We start from the raw sequence: 17,779 nt of genomic DNA on the forward strand, positions 1-17,779 counted from the left end.
CTTCAGGCTAAAATATATCATTACATTTAGTACATCATTAAAAAGATACATTTAGAAAAAAATAAGAGCAAAATCACTAGTCCATAAGGGGCACAATAATAAAAAGTAAACAAAAGCCGACATGGTGAATAACATTAACTAAAAAATAAATAAAAAAAAACAGCAAAGACAATGTATGGATCACCAGTAATATATGGGTGAGTATATTAGACGCTGATATTGGACGAAAAACAAATGGAAAAATAAGTGAATAGCTAAGTGAAACAGACCTGGTGTGCATTCGCTGGTGAGGACTGACAGAGGATGGTGTTGTGGTAGTTAGAATGACTACCAGGTTTTATGGATTAGTGGTTTTGCTCTTTTTTTTTTTTTTTTTTTTTAGTGTATCTTCTAAATGATGTTCTAAATGTAATTATATATTTTATTCTGAAGATGCCTTCTGTGAAGGTGAAACGTTGCAAAAAATAAAGTGAAGAAAAAGAAAAGTGAATGTTTTGCCTGTCTACCTATACTCTATCTCGAAACTTTCTCATATATATATATATATATATATATATATATATATATATATATATATATATATATATATATATATATATATATATATATATATATATATATATATATATATATATATATATATATATATATATATATATATATATATATATATATATATATATATATATATATATATATATATATATACTCAGAAGGCCAAAATACATTTTGTCATCTTTAGAAATTAGCAAGGTTCCAGTAGGATTATAAAAAAAAAGCGGAAGAGCGAGAAAATCCTCTGCTTGACGTGACACAAGGATGCATGCGCCTGCCTCGACCTGGTAGTATTTACATCTTGCACTCGACGATCGGAGATTCTGAATCTTCGAGTTACGAAGATTCTAGAAATACGGTCCATAATGTTTCCTTTTCACCAGTATATTCCCGGAAGGAAAGATGATGGAGGTGGAGCTTCAGTCAGTTCCATCTTATTCTTCCACAATTTGTTTACTATTAGCATTACTTTGTTTCAGCAGCTATAGACTAACGGACGTCCTGGTACGTATTTATTCATCTGATGAATCATTCTGGTAGCTGCATTTACGACATTTGGTGCTGATACCTACTATATATAATATGCTATACTGTTTTAGGGCAGAATTTTAGTGAATGTCCGTGCTTCCAGGCAATGATACGCACGGAAACGTTAAAGGCTTGTCGCATGGGAGGAGCAGCTTGGTGGAAACAACGGAGGATAGAGGATTCGGTCAACAAGTCTGTTTCAAAAGCCTTTCGTCTGGTAACAACAGTTTCATCGTGGAAACAGCAGAAAACAGAAAGTGGTGTTGACAGTGCCTTACTTTACCCTGCACATTCCATGTGCTTTGATCTTTTCCCGCTCAGAACAATGAGTACTACTGTTTACTCTCCAGAGTGAGTATGTATGTGTGGGATTTTCTTCTTGTGTGTGTATATACAGTATATGTTAGAGAGGGAAGACCAAGAAAAAAAAAGCTGAAATAAAATAGAATCCACTGAGAGTGTCAGTCATAGGAAGGTAGGCAGGAGGAAATACAGAAACGGGCAAGGAGTTCCTGATTTTAACATTGAAAGGGATGAAACTGCATTAGGGAGGTAAATAAAACAAGGGTAAGAGAAAGTAGAAACCCTTGTTTAGTGAGGCCGCGGGAGGGGTAGAATAGCATGCAATTAGCAAGGTGAAAAGAACACTTTGCGAGAAAGTAGTGATAGAAGACAACTAGAAATGTAACGTAGCGGCGAAGAAAAAGAGGCTATAGACACTCAGTTCGAAAAGAGGAGTTGACATTTTTTTTATTCCACCTTGTCCAAAAGAATAGTACGAGTGGAGCCACACATGTATGTGAAGTGTACTCCATACTTGAAAATATATTGCCCTTTTAGAGTGAGCAGCTTGGGGAAAAAAAAAAAAAAAAAGGTAAAACAGAACTGGCGGAGGCGTCTCAGAGCGGCTACTTCATTGGAGCTATTTAGTGAGAGACGAGATGCCAAGTTGATAATTTAGACTATCAAGAAAGGGCAGAATGAGATGTTCAGTCAGCGTAGAAGACGTGAATGGTTAAGCGTCATTGTTAAAAAGCGGATAGGTATCTGCAACCTTGTGTCGAGTTGAAAGATGGAATAATTGGGTTTTGAGGCTTTGGACAAAACAGTTTGCTTTTCCCCACGTCAAAGATTATGAAAAGATCAGGATGCAGGCTTTCGGTGAACAAATTATAGCTTCGCTTTTAATTACCCTTAATCTAAGTTATTTTACAAGTAATATGTAACAAATGTTTCTAGGTCGGACTGTTCTTCTGGTATCGACCCTAAGTATCTAGACACCCATCCTCAACTTTTTTTTTTTCATTAACTTCTGCAACATTCGTAACCATAGATCTAATTTTCTATCTGTAGAACACCTGTTTTATCCTCTTCTAAACCTCATATTCTTTTCCTCACTGAAGCACAGGTGTCTGAGGCATCTGACAGTAGTCCCTTTCCTGTTCCCTCCTATTTTCTCTGTCCTCATTTTCAATCCAAAGCTAGATGTTGCGTCTATGTGAGCAATAACATATCCTGCTGTCGCGCCCATGCTCTTAAATCTTCCGTGTTTTCTACCATCTGGCTTCGACTACAGTGTCACTCAAATTTATCTGTGCTGTATACCTCTTACCTAACTCCTTCCATTATAAAAAATTCTTTGACTACTTAACTTCCAAAGTGGAGCACATTCTGACTCTTCCCTTTTGCGGAAATCTTCATTCTTGGAGACTTCAATGTTCACCACCAGCTTTGGCTTTCCTCTCCCTTCCCTGGCCATCCTGGTGAACTTTGCTATCCTCCACGACCTAGGGCAACTGGTGCAACACACAACTCGTATTCCTGATGGTCTTGGAGATACGCCCAACATTCTAGATCTTTTCCTCACCTCTAACCCTTCTGCTTATGCTGTCATCCTATCTTCTCTGTTGGGTTCCTCCGATGACAACCTCGTATCTGTATCTTGTCCTATCCAATCCCTCTTCAGGAACCCCCAAAGCTGAGGTGCCTCTGGCATTATACCTCTGCTAAATGGAGGGACCCGAGGAGGTATTATGCTCATTTGCCTTGGAAAGACCAATGCTTCCGTATCAGAGACCCGTCTCAGTGTGCTGAGCGCATAACAGAGGTGATAGTGTCTGGCATGGAAGTATACATCCTCACTCTTTCTCTCGACATAAACCTTCCAAACCTTGGTTTAACACAGCTTGTTCTCGTGTTATACATGATAGAGAGGTGGCCCATAAAGGGTACTTGAGCTCTCCGTCACCTGAAACTCATGCGGTTTATATTTCTGCCCGGAATCATGCCAAGTGTGTTCTCCAGCTAGCCAAAAAACTCTTCATTAATAGAAAGTGTCAAAACTCTTTCATGATCTAACTCGCTTTATGACTTCTGGCACTTAACCAAAAAACATTTCTAGTAACTTCACTTCTTTATCTTTTCCTCCTTTCTTTCTTCCTGATGCCATCACTGCCATTTCATACATTTCTAAAACTGAATTCTTTGCTCAGATCTTTGCTAAAAACTCTACCTTGAATGATTCAGGGATTTTTTCCCCCTCCTCCACCCTTTAAGTACTTCATGCTACCCATTAAAATCCTTCACAGTGATGTTTTCCATGCCCTCTCTGGTATAAATCCTTGGAAGGTTTATGGACCTGATGAGGTCCCTCCTATTGTTGTCCGAAACTGTGCCTCCGTGCTCGCACCTTGCCTATCGTCTATTTTGAATTGACTGTTTAGGCGCTGTCTTTTCCGGGGATTCCCCGGAAAATCTTGCCAAATCTTGTACTACGCCAATTATCGGATTAAAGCCCGTGTGTCACTGATAACCTCATTCCCCACACACCACCTCCCTCCCTCTCTCTCTCTCTCTCTCTCTCTCTCTCTCTCTCTCTCTCTCTCTCTACGTATACAATCTACATTTCATGCTGATTTATTTCTATCAGAGATCTATACTTTCCTATGAATCACTAGAATCTGAGAAAAATCACCTGTCTGTCAATCAGTCAAGTTACCGCTCTCTCTCTCTCTCTCTCTCTCTCTCTCTCTCTCTCTCTCTCTCTCTCTCTCTCTCTCTCTCTCTCTTTTCATTGTAAATTCCGTTTAAATGTGATAAGTTTCCTTTTTAGATATGATATTTCCTTTAAACTATGATGTTATATTTTTCTTCTTTAATTACGACTTTTTTCCACACCACCATCAAGGTAAAAGTCAAGGAACTTTTTTTTTTTATACAGGTTTCCCTTGAATACCTAATCCTCTCTCTGAACATTAATCAGACGACTCTTCATCTGAACTTTCATCAATGTCGATGATCAGGGAATCCACAAAGTGATCCACCGCTATGCCTTATCACCCATCTTCCTCTTGAAGGAGTTCAGCATGGGCAACATGCACGGAGTTATATGCCGTGATGTGATGCAGGGCTTCCTTCACAAGATGTTTCAAGTCAGCCATTTTAAAATTATTTTACTTGGCGATATACGACTTGACCTGACCCCATATGAGCTCAATGGGGTTGTATTGAGGGTGGTAACCTCACAACCTTATGCCCTGCCAAATCTGCAATACTGTCAATCCGATATTTTTGCGACTGCAAATTTCTTAGTAAGCTTATACTATACGGCTCTGCCTCAGTAATTCATCACTGGCCTGGACACTTTTCCTTTCAAGCTACTCCTTCAGTTCCGTCTCCATCCACGATGAACTTGGTACTTTGTCTTGTAGCAAGGAGTGGTAGGGAGCATTATCCATGACGATGTTTGTTGCGATGTTGGGCAGCAGCTGATTCCTGAACCACTCCTGAAACACCGTGGAATTCATCTGCTTTTGGTAATCCCCGTCGTTTTCCGCCAGGAAGATCAGTTCTGTATTGTTGATGAAACCATCTCTTGTTCCTGCGTGAAGAATTATGAGACGGCCTCCCTTTCTTGTGAGTGACTGTACTCCTGTTGCTGGTTCAGATGTGGTGTCAGTCCAACATTTTCCAAAGTTACGGTGTAACTTTGGTTGGCCCAGGTCTCATACAGGTAAGCGATGTTTGTCTGGGAAGACTGCTTCAGACGACGGATTTTCTCTCAAAAATCGGATACGAGCAGCAACATCAGTTCATGAGGAATCTGCGGCCATCAGTTTTCCATAACTGAATCAAATCTCTTTGAAAATCTTCCGTAGAGATTCAGTGCATCTTTTGAAGGAAATATTTTCCTTCAATTCTTCCTTTAGTTTGTACAATGTAGGGATCTCCTTCCTTGCGTAAAATCACAAAACTATCCTTCTCACTACACGTTTGTCAAAGTCATCAACATTGGTTATGGATGCAGGGGGATTCTTTGTTGGTGAGGAGAACACAGGATGTGCTGGTGGTCTCAGTGTCATGTGAGCTTGATCAGCAGATTAACAAATGTTTCTAACTGTTGCCTAACACACGTTGGTGGCTTTCGCTGTTCGGCCAACAGCTCAAGTAATAACCCACTATTAGCCTTTTCTTCCCCCAAAAAATACATATTTACTGAGTAAATATGCTCTTATTCTCGGCTGTGGAGGTAACGAGAACGAGCAGGAGAGGCAGCTTCCATCCTGGCTGGCGGCGGGAGAGGAATTGACCGATAGATTAACACGGTCACTCTGACCGTGTGACTTCACTCGGTCACCCATAGAGATGTGACAGTGCCTGTAGGAAACATTGCCAAATAATATGCTGTTTGCAAAAAACAATGGAAGTATCATAAAAAAAAAAAAAAAAAAAAAAACATATTACACTAATTTGCCTTTTTTTTTTAGAACATCACAGTGAATATATACAACACTATTTAATTTTGAGGTAGGAAGTACCTGACATGAGGTGTTTCGTGGTATAGGTGTGGCAGCACCGCAGGCCGGGGAATCCCCGGAAAGGGGAAGGGGAAAATCCTGCAGCTGGGAAAAAATATTTCAACGGCCAATGAAGGAGTAAATGGGTTTTAGTGCTTTGTGAAGTGACGGGAATATCATATATTGATGCGTATAACCTCTGAGCAATAAGGGAGGCGATATAAGAGCCTGAGTATAAGGGGGGGAATCTATTGTAAGTATGGGAATTATCCTGTGTTGGTCTAGGGTAGAAATTTGTTCCCTAATTTCCTTTAATGTGCACTACCTCAATTTGTTTGTGAGTTAACATTGTTATTAATATATCCTGTCATTATATGGAATAATTGTGTTTTCTACTCCAACATTAATCTGGTACTGAGGTGATTTCTGGCGTGCTGTGCCAAGGTAGGGGTTTTGTGAGAGGGTTTAATAGCTGGAGATTTCGGATAGGTCGGGTAGGTACTCGAGGCCTTTAAAAATCCAGACCTTTAAAGCTTTCTGGAATCAGTGTAACGTCTATTTTCTTGGAAAGATAACCAGAATCATGACATAAGTTATGAACTCCGGTCTTCAGTATCAATCTTGTTCCTTAAAACATCACAAACATACTCGTATATGTGAACTTCTGACTCCTCTTTGCAAGTATATCTGAAACTATGCAACACCACAATTTACTATGGACAAAACTTGTGGTACGTACACTTGGGCAGTCAACTTGGGTGCATGGTGCACTTCGCACGAAGTTTTTCAAAGGGTACCTGGAAACAACGTGGCAGATGGAGGGATACATAACACGTATGAGAGTGCAGAGTAAGAAAATTATTTGAGATTTGAGTTGAGATTAAAGTATTATAAATTTATGTGTTATATTATCACTCGCGCCTCACAGGTTTAAAATGTGGCATTTTGTCGTATTATACATTCAGCACCTATATGACAATGATTTAGGACAGAGTAGCTATTTCCGACGTTTAAATCAGACCTAATTCTTCTATTTATGCACACAGTCTCAGAGATAAACGTGAAATATTAATTTAAATTTTATACCTAATCGTCCTAGGCTCCAGGGTACATGATTTTCTCGAAAGCCTCCGGAAGGGTGCATGAACTTAGAAAAGACTGAAGAACACTGGCCTACACGTCATACAACACACAGGTCAAGTCAGAGACATGTAGCTTGCCATGATGGACGGAAATAATATATATTCCCTCAAAATAGAACTGTTGGTTATTTATTTACCTTGCCTGGGAGTTGGTCTGGCAACTTCTCTTTCTTGACAAGCACAATATTCTTCAAGTTTTTATGTAACTATGTAACATGAAACTTGCACACTTGTTTTGCCTCTACTTGCCCAGTGTAAACGAGGCTTACGTGTTGTTTGTGGAGAGTTTCTCTATTATATATAACATGAGAACAGGCCGAGTTAAACCAAGATTTGGAAGGCTTATAGCGAGAAAAAAAAAAAAAAGTGAGGAATACACGCTTCTATTTCGGACACAGTCACCTCCGTTATCTGCTTAGCAAAGAAAGACGGGTCTCTGACACGAAAGCAGTAGTTATTCTATGGAAATTCAGAATAATATTTCTTTAGGTCCCTGCAGTTAGCAGAGGCAAAACACCATAGACACTCTCTCCTTTGGAGGATCCTGAGGAGGAATTATGTCGATAGGACAAGATATAGATAAGAGATTGTGATGGAAGGAGCCCAACAGAGAAGACAGTGACAACATAAACAGAAGGATTAGAGGTTACAAAACGTCAGAACGTTAGGGGTATCGATCCCCAAAACGGCTAGGAATACGGGTATGATCGCAAACTGAGAGTATTTCACCAAGTTGGTCAGTGAGGCGAGATGAAAGCCGAAGCTGGCGATTGACAATGAAGCCTCCAAAAATGGATATCTCTTCGAAAGTGAAGCAAGTCAGGGTGTGCTCCACTTTTGAAGTTATATATATATATATATATATATATATATATATATATATATATATATATATATATATATATATATATATATATATAAAGAGAGAGAGAGAGAGAGAGAGAGAGAGAGAGAGAGAGAGAGAGAGAGAGAGAGAGAGAGAGAGAGAGAGAGATGAGCAGCTACAGCATATATTAATTTACGTCACGGCTGTGTCCGAGGTAAGTTCACAGCATCCACGATGTCAGTGTGTGTGTGTGTGTGTGTGTGTGTGTGTGTGTGTGTGTGTGTGTGTGTGTGAATGAGTTCAGGATTGTGTTTTCATTGAGTAGATAGTTCAGTTAATAGATAAAGAATAACAAGGAATCGTTTAATTTATGCTATTCTGCAGCGACAGTCATGTGAGGTGGCGGTTTCCGGTCGATGACAGGACGAGGGACATGTTCATGAAGATTCATCATGGTGTTTTGAGCCAAATCATGATCGTCACTCTCAATGCAGCTTCACCAATCACCCAGGAATTGATGGAGGAAGCGCTCAATATTCTCTACGAGTAAGTGTTCTGGAATTATTTGCGTTGTTCTCTCTTATCATGAACCTAAGACTAAATTAGTCCTCCACCAAATGTGTGTTAGAAAAATCAATAAACACAATATTAAACCACTAGTAAACTGTAAATGTAATACATCTTCACACCAAATGTAATATCCTGTGCTTTGAAAGGGTATGAGGAATTAGTGGAAACAAAGAGTGCAAATGGAAGTGATTGTGGGTGTGCAGCAGGTAGAATTCCACAACTGGAAACTTCTGGCGTATTTCTGCAACGTCACTAGGCCAGACGATAATGGTTTAGTCCTCTCTGAATACGTATTTGCGAGACGCTATTGAAGTAATGAAACAAGATTGAGCACTAAGATTGATAAGGAGGGTTTGGGGGGTGCGCAGTATGTAGTCATGAAAGATGAGTATCTCTGTACATGGGGAAACTACCAGGATTACTGACAAGACAACCTTTATGAGTGTAATTTCAAGCTGAAACACGATCATAGAGGTCGGAGTTGATTAAATGAAAAATTGAGATATAATAAGCTGGACTATCAAACAACCAGGATTACTGACGAGACAACCTTTATGAGTGTAATTTCAAGCTGAAACATGATCATAGAAGTCGGAGTTGATTAAATAAAATAAAAAAAAAGAAATAATAAGGTGGACTATCAAACAATCTCCTTCCTTTTGTAAGTATCGCTCGCGGTGGTCATTAGGGATGAGAAACACGTGTTAAAAGTTTGACTCATTCTGATATTGCTACATTTTCTGCGTCCTTGCATTTTTACGTTGCCACGTGGCATAAATGGTGAAATGGACTGAGTGGTCTCTCTCTCTTTCTCTCTCTCTCTCTCTCTCTCTCTCTCTCTCTCTCTCTCTCTCTCTCTCTCTCTCTCTGCGTCTAATTCATTTCTTGATTTTTCCTCTTTTTTTTTTTTCTTGATTTTAACTGAAAAGTTTTACCAGACCTATATGGGCTGATCACTTCCTTTTTTTTAAATTTTTTTTATTGGAGTCAACTGATTCTACACCGCAGTGACGTCCTCCCCGATGGCGTCTAGATAAGGCGGATTGGCAACTATTCAAGAAACTCAGCACCCCTGCCCATTCAGTGGATGAGATTAGAAACTGCGATGAGGCGGTAACATACTTAACTGATGTCTTGCATCCCGGTGCTATTCACTCCATCCATGAGACCTCTGACCAGTTTCCTAAACGTCCTGTTCCATGGTGGAATGCGGATTGTACAATACCTGTTCAAGAAAAGCATGCTGTTTTTTCTCGCCTTTGACGATATCGTGGGGACATTCACTGCTTGGAGGCTTTTCGAGAAGCGCGTGCCCGTGCTCGCCACACCTTAAAGAGGGCTTGGCAGCAGTCCTGGAAGAGCTGTGTCTCTTCCATCACAGTTTGCAAACCATTCACCAAGATCTTCAACAGAGACTGTAAAATGTCTGGAAAATATTCTTCATCTCCCCCATCTGTTCTATCTCATGAAGGAGAGACAGTAGCAGACCCTAAAACAATTGCTGACCTGCTTGCTGAGCACTTTACTGGTGTCTCTAGAAAGAGTCCAACTGCACCTATGGCACCGCCTCATCAACACTTGGAATCTGTTGGCGTCAATTTTGCCTCCCCTGGTGGTAAATCTTATAATGTAATTTTCTTTGAGCTACGCATGGCTCTGTCCCTGTGGCAAGATTCTTCCCCTGGCCTCGATAACATCCACATCCCATATTCCTTTTTGAACCACATGTCCGATGAAGCTTTTACCTTTTCACTTAAGCTTTATAATTTTATTTGGAATACCGGTGATTTTCCATCTTCAAATGACACGAAAATTTATTTTAAAACTTCTGAAACTAATTTTTATAAAAAAAAAGAATATCAGTTTTTCTTGATTTTCGTGAATATAGCAAGTCACTTTCATGTATGAGCCCCCAAATGTAGTCTCCCATCATGTTTTCATTGAAGTATCCCTGATATCTCTGTTCAAAGTTCATTATATTTTGGTGGAAGCGCTCTCCTTGTTCCTCTGAATATGCTCCCATATTCACCTTGAAGTTATCGAGGTGAGCATCTAGGATATGGACCTTCAAGCCCATCTCATAGCTTTTCACTAAAGCTTCAACCAGTTCCGCATAGATATCAGCCTTGTACTACAAGAAAGCCCTGTACTACAGCAATGAAACCCTCCCAAGCTTTTTTTTTTTCCTTTTCTGTGAGCTTCTGTAGTAATTCTGAGCACTCCATAATTTTCCTTATTTGTTATCCAATAAAGATATCAGTTTTCACCTTTGTCTCTGAAAGCTCAGGAAAGAAGTTTTAAAGATATCTGAAGACAGCAAACTCCTTGTCAAGAGCTATAACAAACTGTTTCATGAGACCCAGTTTGATATGTAGTAGAGGAAACAAAAACTTTTGAGGATTCACCAATGGCTCATGTATGATATTGTGTGGCCCCACTGTAGTGTCAGTCTCTGGAGGCCAGTGCTTTCTCTGGCAATATGCTGCTCCGTCTCTACTGTCCCAAAGGCAAAGAAAACAGGGATTCTTGGTAAAACATCCTTGTAGTCCGATCAAGAAAGCCATCATCTTGAAGTCTCCAGTAAATTCCCAGCCATAATTGTTGTAGTTCAAATTTTACAGTAGAAGCTTTACACTGCTGTAGTCTTCCTTAAGATGCATAGAATGAGCGAGAGGCAGAGATGGATACTTGTTTTTATTGTGGAAAAAAAAAACTTTCAGGTTTTTGGAGAAGCTGTCAATGTGGAGTCTCCATTCAGCTGCATTACAAGCAACACCAATAGGATCAAGCATGCCTGATACATCATTGCAGTAGCATAGCCTGTCCTCATTTGCAAAGAAACTGGAGAAATGTTTGTGACGTTTTCTTTGATTCGTCACTTCCACACTTTCATAAAGTAAAACCCATTTCTTCAGTGCTGAATTCAATAGCTCACCATTTGACTTTGTCAAACCAAGATCTCTGATAAGGTCATTGAGGTCTCTTTGGTTTGGGTAGTGAGGATTCCTCCCAACTACAGCTGTATCTGTGATATCACAGTCTTCCTTTCTGTTTCGCTCATCTTCTGACTTGCTGCTTTCTTCTGATAGTTGACTTCCTTCTGGAAGAGCTGGTACAAGAAGATCAGCACTGTGTGTTACTAGTGCAATGAAAAGTCGAATGTCTGGATAGAAAACGGCAGGTGCATTTTTTTCAGATCGGCGTTTGGAAGGATCCACCATGCAGAAAAAGCAGTCAGTTGAGTGATCAGTAGGTTCACGCCATATTCTAGAAATGGGAAATTTCATGGCCCTGTTTTCCTCTCTATACCATCCTGTAAAGGAACAACAGTATAAGTTTCTGTTAAACTTATTTTATTTTTTCTTCTTAAATCTTAACTGAATTTTACTCTAGAAAAAAAAAATAATAACAGTTATTTTACCTTCTAGTGTAAAGCAAAATATGCTTTGTAAGTTTCACACATTTTTCCAGATGCTGTCACAGAGAACTTCTTTGCCTTTGTCTTGATGAAATGACCACATATGTAGCATAATGCATCTGGAGAATGATGAATGATTTCATCCCTTGTGATGTGTCTTCTCAGGCAGCCAAAGCACAACTGATTGGTGGTCTGCAAGCCCATATTTTTATATTGTCATGCAGTACTCTAGAATATTTTTAATCTTTCTAGAATGTGTTCCAGAATGTTCTCAATCTTTCTAGAATATTCTTGAACCTACTTTAGAATATTCTGAATCATTCTAGAAAATCCTTGTAGATTCTAAAAAAATATTGGTACTTCTACATATTTCTACTGTATTCTAGAAAGCTCTAGAATATTCTGGAAATGTTTACATTGAATAAGATGTTGTGAAATGTTTCTAGTAGAACATTCTGGAAGATATGAAATTTCTGAAATGTTAGCAAATTCTTCTAAATATCAATTTTTTTTTTTTTTTTGCTAGATCTGGTCAGTTCAATCTTATTAAAATAAAAAATCTTTAGAACACTTAATATTCTTTCTTTCATTGTTTTAACTTATTTGCAACATTTCAAAAGCAATCAGATAAACAATTGAAATTTTTCAAAGGTTTGATTGACCTGGTATGAAAGCCAATAGTAACCCATATTATAATGAAATAAGGTAAAAATGTAAATTCATTGTTCTAACCACAAAAGCAAAGTTTTAAGATCAAAACATTTTTTTTTCTATTTGGTTAAATGAAAATAACTGGAAAATCATGGTTTGGTGCAAAGGACAAGACAAAAGTGAAATTTTGTTACATAGTGCTATCGCCCCATTTCTTTAACTTCATGTATTTGTAATTTGCTGGAAAAGATGGTGAATATCAGGCTTATGTGGCACTTGGAGAAAGGCAATTACTTGTCTGCTGTAGCCTCAGTAGCAAGGACTGGTGACCTAAGTCCAATGGAAGGACACCAACCAGTGAAGCTACGGATCCCGGATTGGGGATGAGCGGAAAGCACCAGTTGCCAGACGAACAACGGCATGGTGCATTGAGTCCAACACACGGAGTCGAACCTCAGTTGGAGATAAATAAACCTCACAACCATACTCCAACTTAGAAAGAATAAGAGTTCGGTGCAAGAGGAGGAGGGTTTTTGTCTGTCAGACAGACAGATAGAGGTATGATCCAAAACTCTAAGAAGTGACCGCGCCTTCATATAAGATGGCTTTATTTAACGAAGGTGAGGTACCTAAGTCTGGCTGCTGTAAAATATTAGCCCAGGAAACGAGTTCCCTTCAAAATAAGAGATACTTCTATCATGAAGATGCAAGTCTATGCAATTCTGTGTCAGGGTTAACACCACAGAGGCAACAAAAGTGTAAAGCCAGTCATCGAAGCCGAGAAACAAAATCGCCGAGTTGCAGCCCACTGAGGAATCTTATTAATTGCTAACGGCAACTTCCTCTCAGTCAATGGCATCTGCGCCGCAGAAAAGAAGACTGACAAGTCATTGACAAATAAGCTATCATGAACTCCTTCTGGAAGCACACCAATGACATTGGCTATAGCTACAGCAAAAATGTATACTTCCTTGAGTCACTCTATCTTCAAGTGAATGAGGTTCAGAGAGAATGCCTCTTATCCCTACTCGTAAAAATAAATAAATGAATAAATAAAAACTGTTATTATAAAAATAGGGAGTTGGCCACGGAGACCAAACTCAAAGTTCATGCCATGGCAGCAAGTCGTGTCATATGTTTTTTTTTTAAGTAAAAAAAAAGGAAAATATAGTAACATGATGTTCATTAATTGTAAATATTTCACATATATATAATATTTTAGAAAAAAAAAAACAAATCAGACGTAAACAGCTTTTTACAGAAACAGGAGACAAATAATTGCGTCTCACATAAGCTTGACATTTAAAATCTTTTCCAGTAACTTACAAATGCAAGAAATGGGAAAATCACCGGTTTTTGAAATAAAGTTGAAGAGTTCTGATGAAAAAAAAAAAAAACTTTATCAAACATGTGACGTAAAAATGCATATGGCTCTTGTGACAAATCACTGCACCAAGATATCTTCATCTTTAACTATAGAAAAGTTGACATTATAAGATTCACCCCCAGCCGAACCAAAGCTAACTCCACGTAATTCCGAATGGCGACAATGTTGTGCCATAGGCGAATTAGGATCCTTCTTGGAAATATTCGTAAAGTGATCTGCAAATACATTAGCAACCACCTTGGGATCAGCCACCGTCTCACCAGCATGAGACAATACAGGAGGGATAGGAGCCGAAAACTCCCAGAAATCTTGTGAACTCTGTTCCATACTTGTGTGAGAAGGTTCTTAGATGTAATCAAAAAGACATAGTCCTTCCAAGACATTAGCTGTGCATTCCTAAATGCTCGTCGACCACAATCCCGCACCCGTTGAAAGGTGTCCATGCACTGGGTGTACCTACGATGTAAGCAGAGACGAGAGAAGGCAGTGCGCTTCATTTGCACAACAGTAGAGCAATCATTGTTCCAATAAAGGACCGGACGTTTGGGAAAACGGCCAAATGTTCCAGAGACGGATCAGAGAGCAGTAGAATGTAATACATCAGTAAAATATGTCGCAGCCACGTCAGAGCTGCCAAGCAGGCGAAGCGAGTTTTATAAAAAGCTGCTGATCACCCCTATCTAGACGCCACCGGAGATGACGAAACTAGTTCAGACCCTGCCTATTCCAGCATTACCGGGAAGAGGTCGCTGCCACGTAAATCTGGTAAAACCTGCCAACTGAATTCTAAAATAACATTAAGGAAAGTGAGAGATATCAATGGCTGTAAAAGTGCCAGTTTGACTAGGAACATGCGTCATATCTCGTTAATTTATAACTCCCAACCCCTCATCCTCTATAAAATAAGCAAGTAAAAGATCTCGGGGATTGATTGTTCCATCATCCCACAAGGAATGACGATCATTAATTAAAACCACCTACTAAAATAAAAGGAGGGGAAAGGTCGCGCATAAGATGAGCAAGGTATTCCCTCTCAACTGTAACACCGAATGGAAGGTGAAGGATACACACAGTGTAAGGCCTGTGGAGAACCCCCGCCTCCACGCGGCACCAGCCTGTAAAAGGAGTGTTAAGCTCTACAGGAGTGTGAGAGAGATTCCTTTTAATAAGGAGAGCAGTACCACCGTGGTGGTCTTGCTTTAAATTAAAATCAGGATACAATAATGGATTCAAAGGTCCCACGATAAGGATAAAGTAGATGGAGGAGCACCATGCCCAATATTAAAATCTTACTTAGCACGAATCAACACACCTTTACCAAACTTTTTGAGGCTAACAGTAGTGACCACTCCAATCTCTCTTTCTAGACATTTAGCAGCACGAATAGAGTTATCTCAACCTTCCCTGTAATATACTACAAACCAGTAAGGTGTAAGGGTGTGTCAGGCTTTGAGAGCAAGTTCTTCAGCTTATTCAAAAACCATCCAACCATCCAACACAGGATGACCCGAAAAGGTGGCCCTTCTGGCAGGCATGTACTGGAGGTCTGACTCAGGGACCCATTTAGCCTGGTCCCTCACTGACGATCTTGCTTGCAAGGTATACCGCTAAGTATAACAAAGCAGGGCCGATGCCCCCTCTAGACATGCTCGCCAGATGATAGGAACACGCAAGCCCCCACCCCCCCACCCCTTCCTCCCAGTGATGAGACGGTTCCCAATAGGGGTAAGCGAGGAAGGAGTGAAAAAAAAAAAAAGGCTCAGAACACCTAAATTCATATAAGTCGCTTCAGTAACAGACGAAATATGAAACGTCCATTTTTTATCATTAATAAAGGAGAGAAAAAAGGATGTCCAGCGTAGAAAAGGAACACAAGTGAGTGTCATTGAAGGAGAGTGGATAGTTACCTGGAACGCTGTATAGAACTGATGGATCCATGGTGCTGTGTGGCTTCCTGTCGTGATTTTTTTTTCGGTTCCTGAAGGGTAAAACTTTTGAGGAAACACATGAAAAAGTACAGAGTGATATCATCGCAATAGGAGAGGATACTTCTCAGGTTGGTTAACATCAGAAAGAGAGTAAATAATAGGAATGAATCCTGAGAAATACCAGTGTTAATAGACTTAGGAAGGGAACAATGACCGTCTGCCACTGCAACAATAAAACTGTTGCAGAAGAAACTTGAGATGAAGTTATAGAAAGGAGGATATCACTTGTATCATTCATATCAAAGATTTGTACCAGACTCTACCAGATGCTTTTGACATGCCCAAGGCAACATGGAAAGTTTCACCAAAATTCCTTAAAGAGGATGATCAAGATTCAAAGAGTAAAGCCAGAAGATCACCAGTGAAGTGGCCACGACGTAGCTCATACTGGTGATCAGATATAAGGTTTTGAAGTGATTGATATTTAAGAATCTTCCTGTTCAGGATAGATTCAAAAGCTCCAGAAATGCAAGAAGAAAAATCAGAAAGTCAGGAAATTAAAGCAGTGGAGTGATAGTGTTGAAGGATTAGAGCAGTCAAAAAGACGCTTTTTAAGAACAAATAGATGGTAACATAGAACTTAACGGAAAAAAGTTGCAAGCACGGAACCAGAGTTTCGAGAACAATAGGAGGGAATATTTCAAATGGCATTTTCTGCAACAAAAATTGGCACTTTCCATTTTTAACGGTCCAAATCAGTCAGGATTAGACCACCTCAGCAAGGAACATGGGAATGGGGGGGGATAACTCCTCTCACTCCTTCCTGCCCCCTTCTCCTCTTAATGGGAATCACCTTGTGGTGGGAGGCCTTGCGAGTCCCTATGAGCTGGCAAGCAAAGCTAGAGAGGACCTTAGCCCCTGTTCCGTCCTACTTTCGAGGAGAGGGCTACACATGCTAGCAAGGTCGTCAGTGAGGTCATCCTGTGTTGGATGTTTGGGTGTCTGGACTTGGGTGCGTGGTAGGGAGAGCTCTTAGCTCTGTCGCGGGCAAACTTTCGAATAAAGAGGGGCCACTTTTTAAAATGAGCGGCCCCCATGGAGATAGGACATCTGTTGGAAACGGCCAGAGCTCGCCCCCTTTGTAGTCACGGTAGCTGGTTTCCCTTGGGCCCTGGAGTCATTTCACTCGTGTTATATCCTTGTGAGTAAACAGAAAAATTCATCTGGTCCTAGAGGGGCGGTCGACCAGACCCTCGAGACGTCACCCTCTAGTCGTGATGGTGATGTTCAGGCCGGAGCTCGTACTCTTGCTGTTGTTTCTCATGGTGGAAGAGCCCTTGGGTCAGTTGTTGAGTCTTGTCTTGACACTCTTATGATCATTAATGTCTATGTATCCATCTCACACCGTGCTATCCACTCAGGTCTTCAAGCCTTTCGGAAAAGTTCTTCGTATCCGTCTCAAATATGTCGGCGACTGGCTCTCTAATCAGTGTTATTTACATCTGACATTACTGCCAAAACTGCTCTTGAGACAATAAATTTTCTGGGTCTTGGAGAAAACAACCTAGTTGGTCCAGCAGAAATCATTCGATTAAGCAATGTAGTTGACAGCGAGAATGATCATTGTCCTAATGTCTTTGATTATGCTGAGGAACGCGCTCCCGAACCTCATCACCCACCTACACCTTACGAGTACTTGTAGTATATTATAGGGAAGGTCGAGGTAACTTTATCCTCGCTGCTAATTGTCTAGAAAGGGAGACTGAAGTACTCCCTACAAATGACATCAAGCAATAAAATAAAGGTGTGTTCGTCCGAGCTAAAGATATAACGCAGGTGATGATGCTCCTACATCTACCTTGCCCTCCTGATGGGATCTTTGAATCTATCAAGCCGAATGTTTAATTACTATAAAGGACGTATTTATAACCAGGACATGTATGAATGCTCAGAAGATAACATCCTTCAGTTATGTTCT

The 17,779-nt window shown here is 40.0% G+C and overlaps 1 protein-coding gene across 2 annotated transcripts in view; it reads left to right on the plus strand.

Annotated features, from left to right (window-relative positions):
- Positions 1 to 17,779, plus strand: part of LOC135095089 (uncharacterized) — a 57,875-nt gene that overhangs the window by 10,761 nt on the left and 29,335 nt on the right. Inside the window, exons 2-3 of one of the 2 annotated variants that reach the window (XM_063995790.1) lie at positions 1,187 to 1,434; positions 8,232 to 8,393. In XM_063995790.1, the coding sequence (XP_063851860.1) occupies positions 1,187 to 1,434; positions 8,232 to 8,393 (410 nt within the window). The remainder of the gene's footprint in view (positions 1 to 1,186; positions 1,435 to 8,231; positions 8,394 to 17,779) is intronic. The other variant, XM_063995791.1, reaches the window with a different exon arrangement.

This window comes from Scylla paramamosain, chromosome 47, assembly GCF_035594125.1.
Source record: "Scylla paramamosain isolate STU-SP2022 chromosome 47, ASM3559412v1, whole genome shotgun sequence".
Taxonomy (NCBI): Eukaryota; Metazoa; Arthropoda; class Malacostraca; order Decapoda; family Portunidae; genus Scylla; species Scylla paramamosain.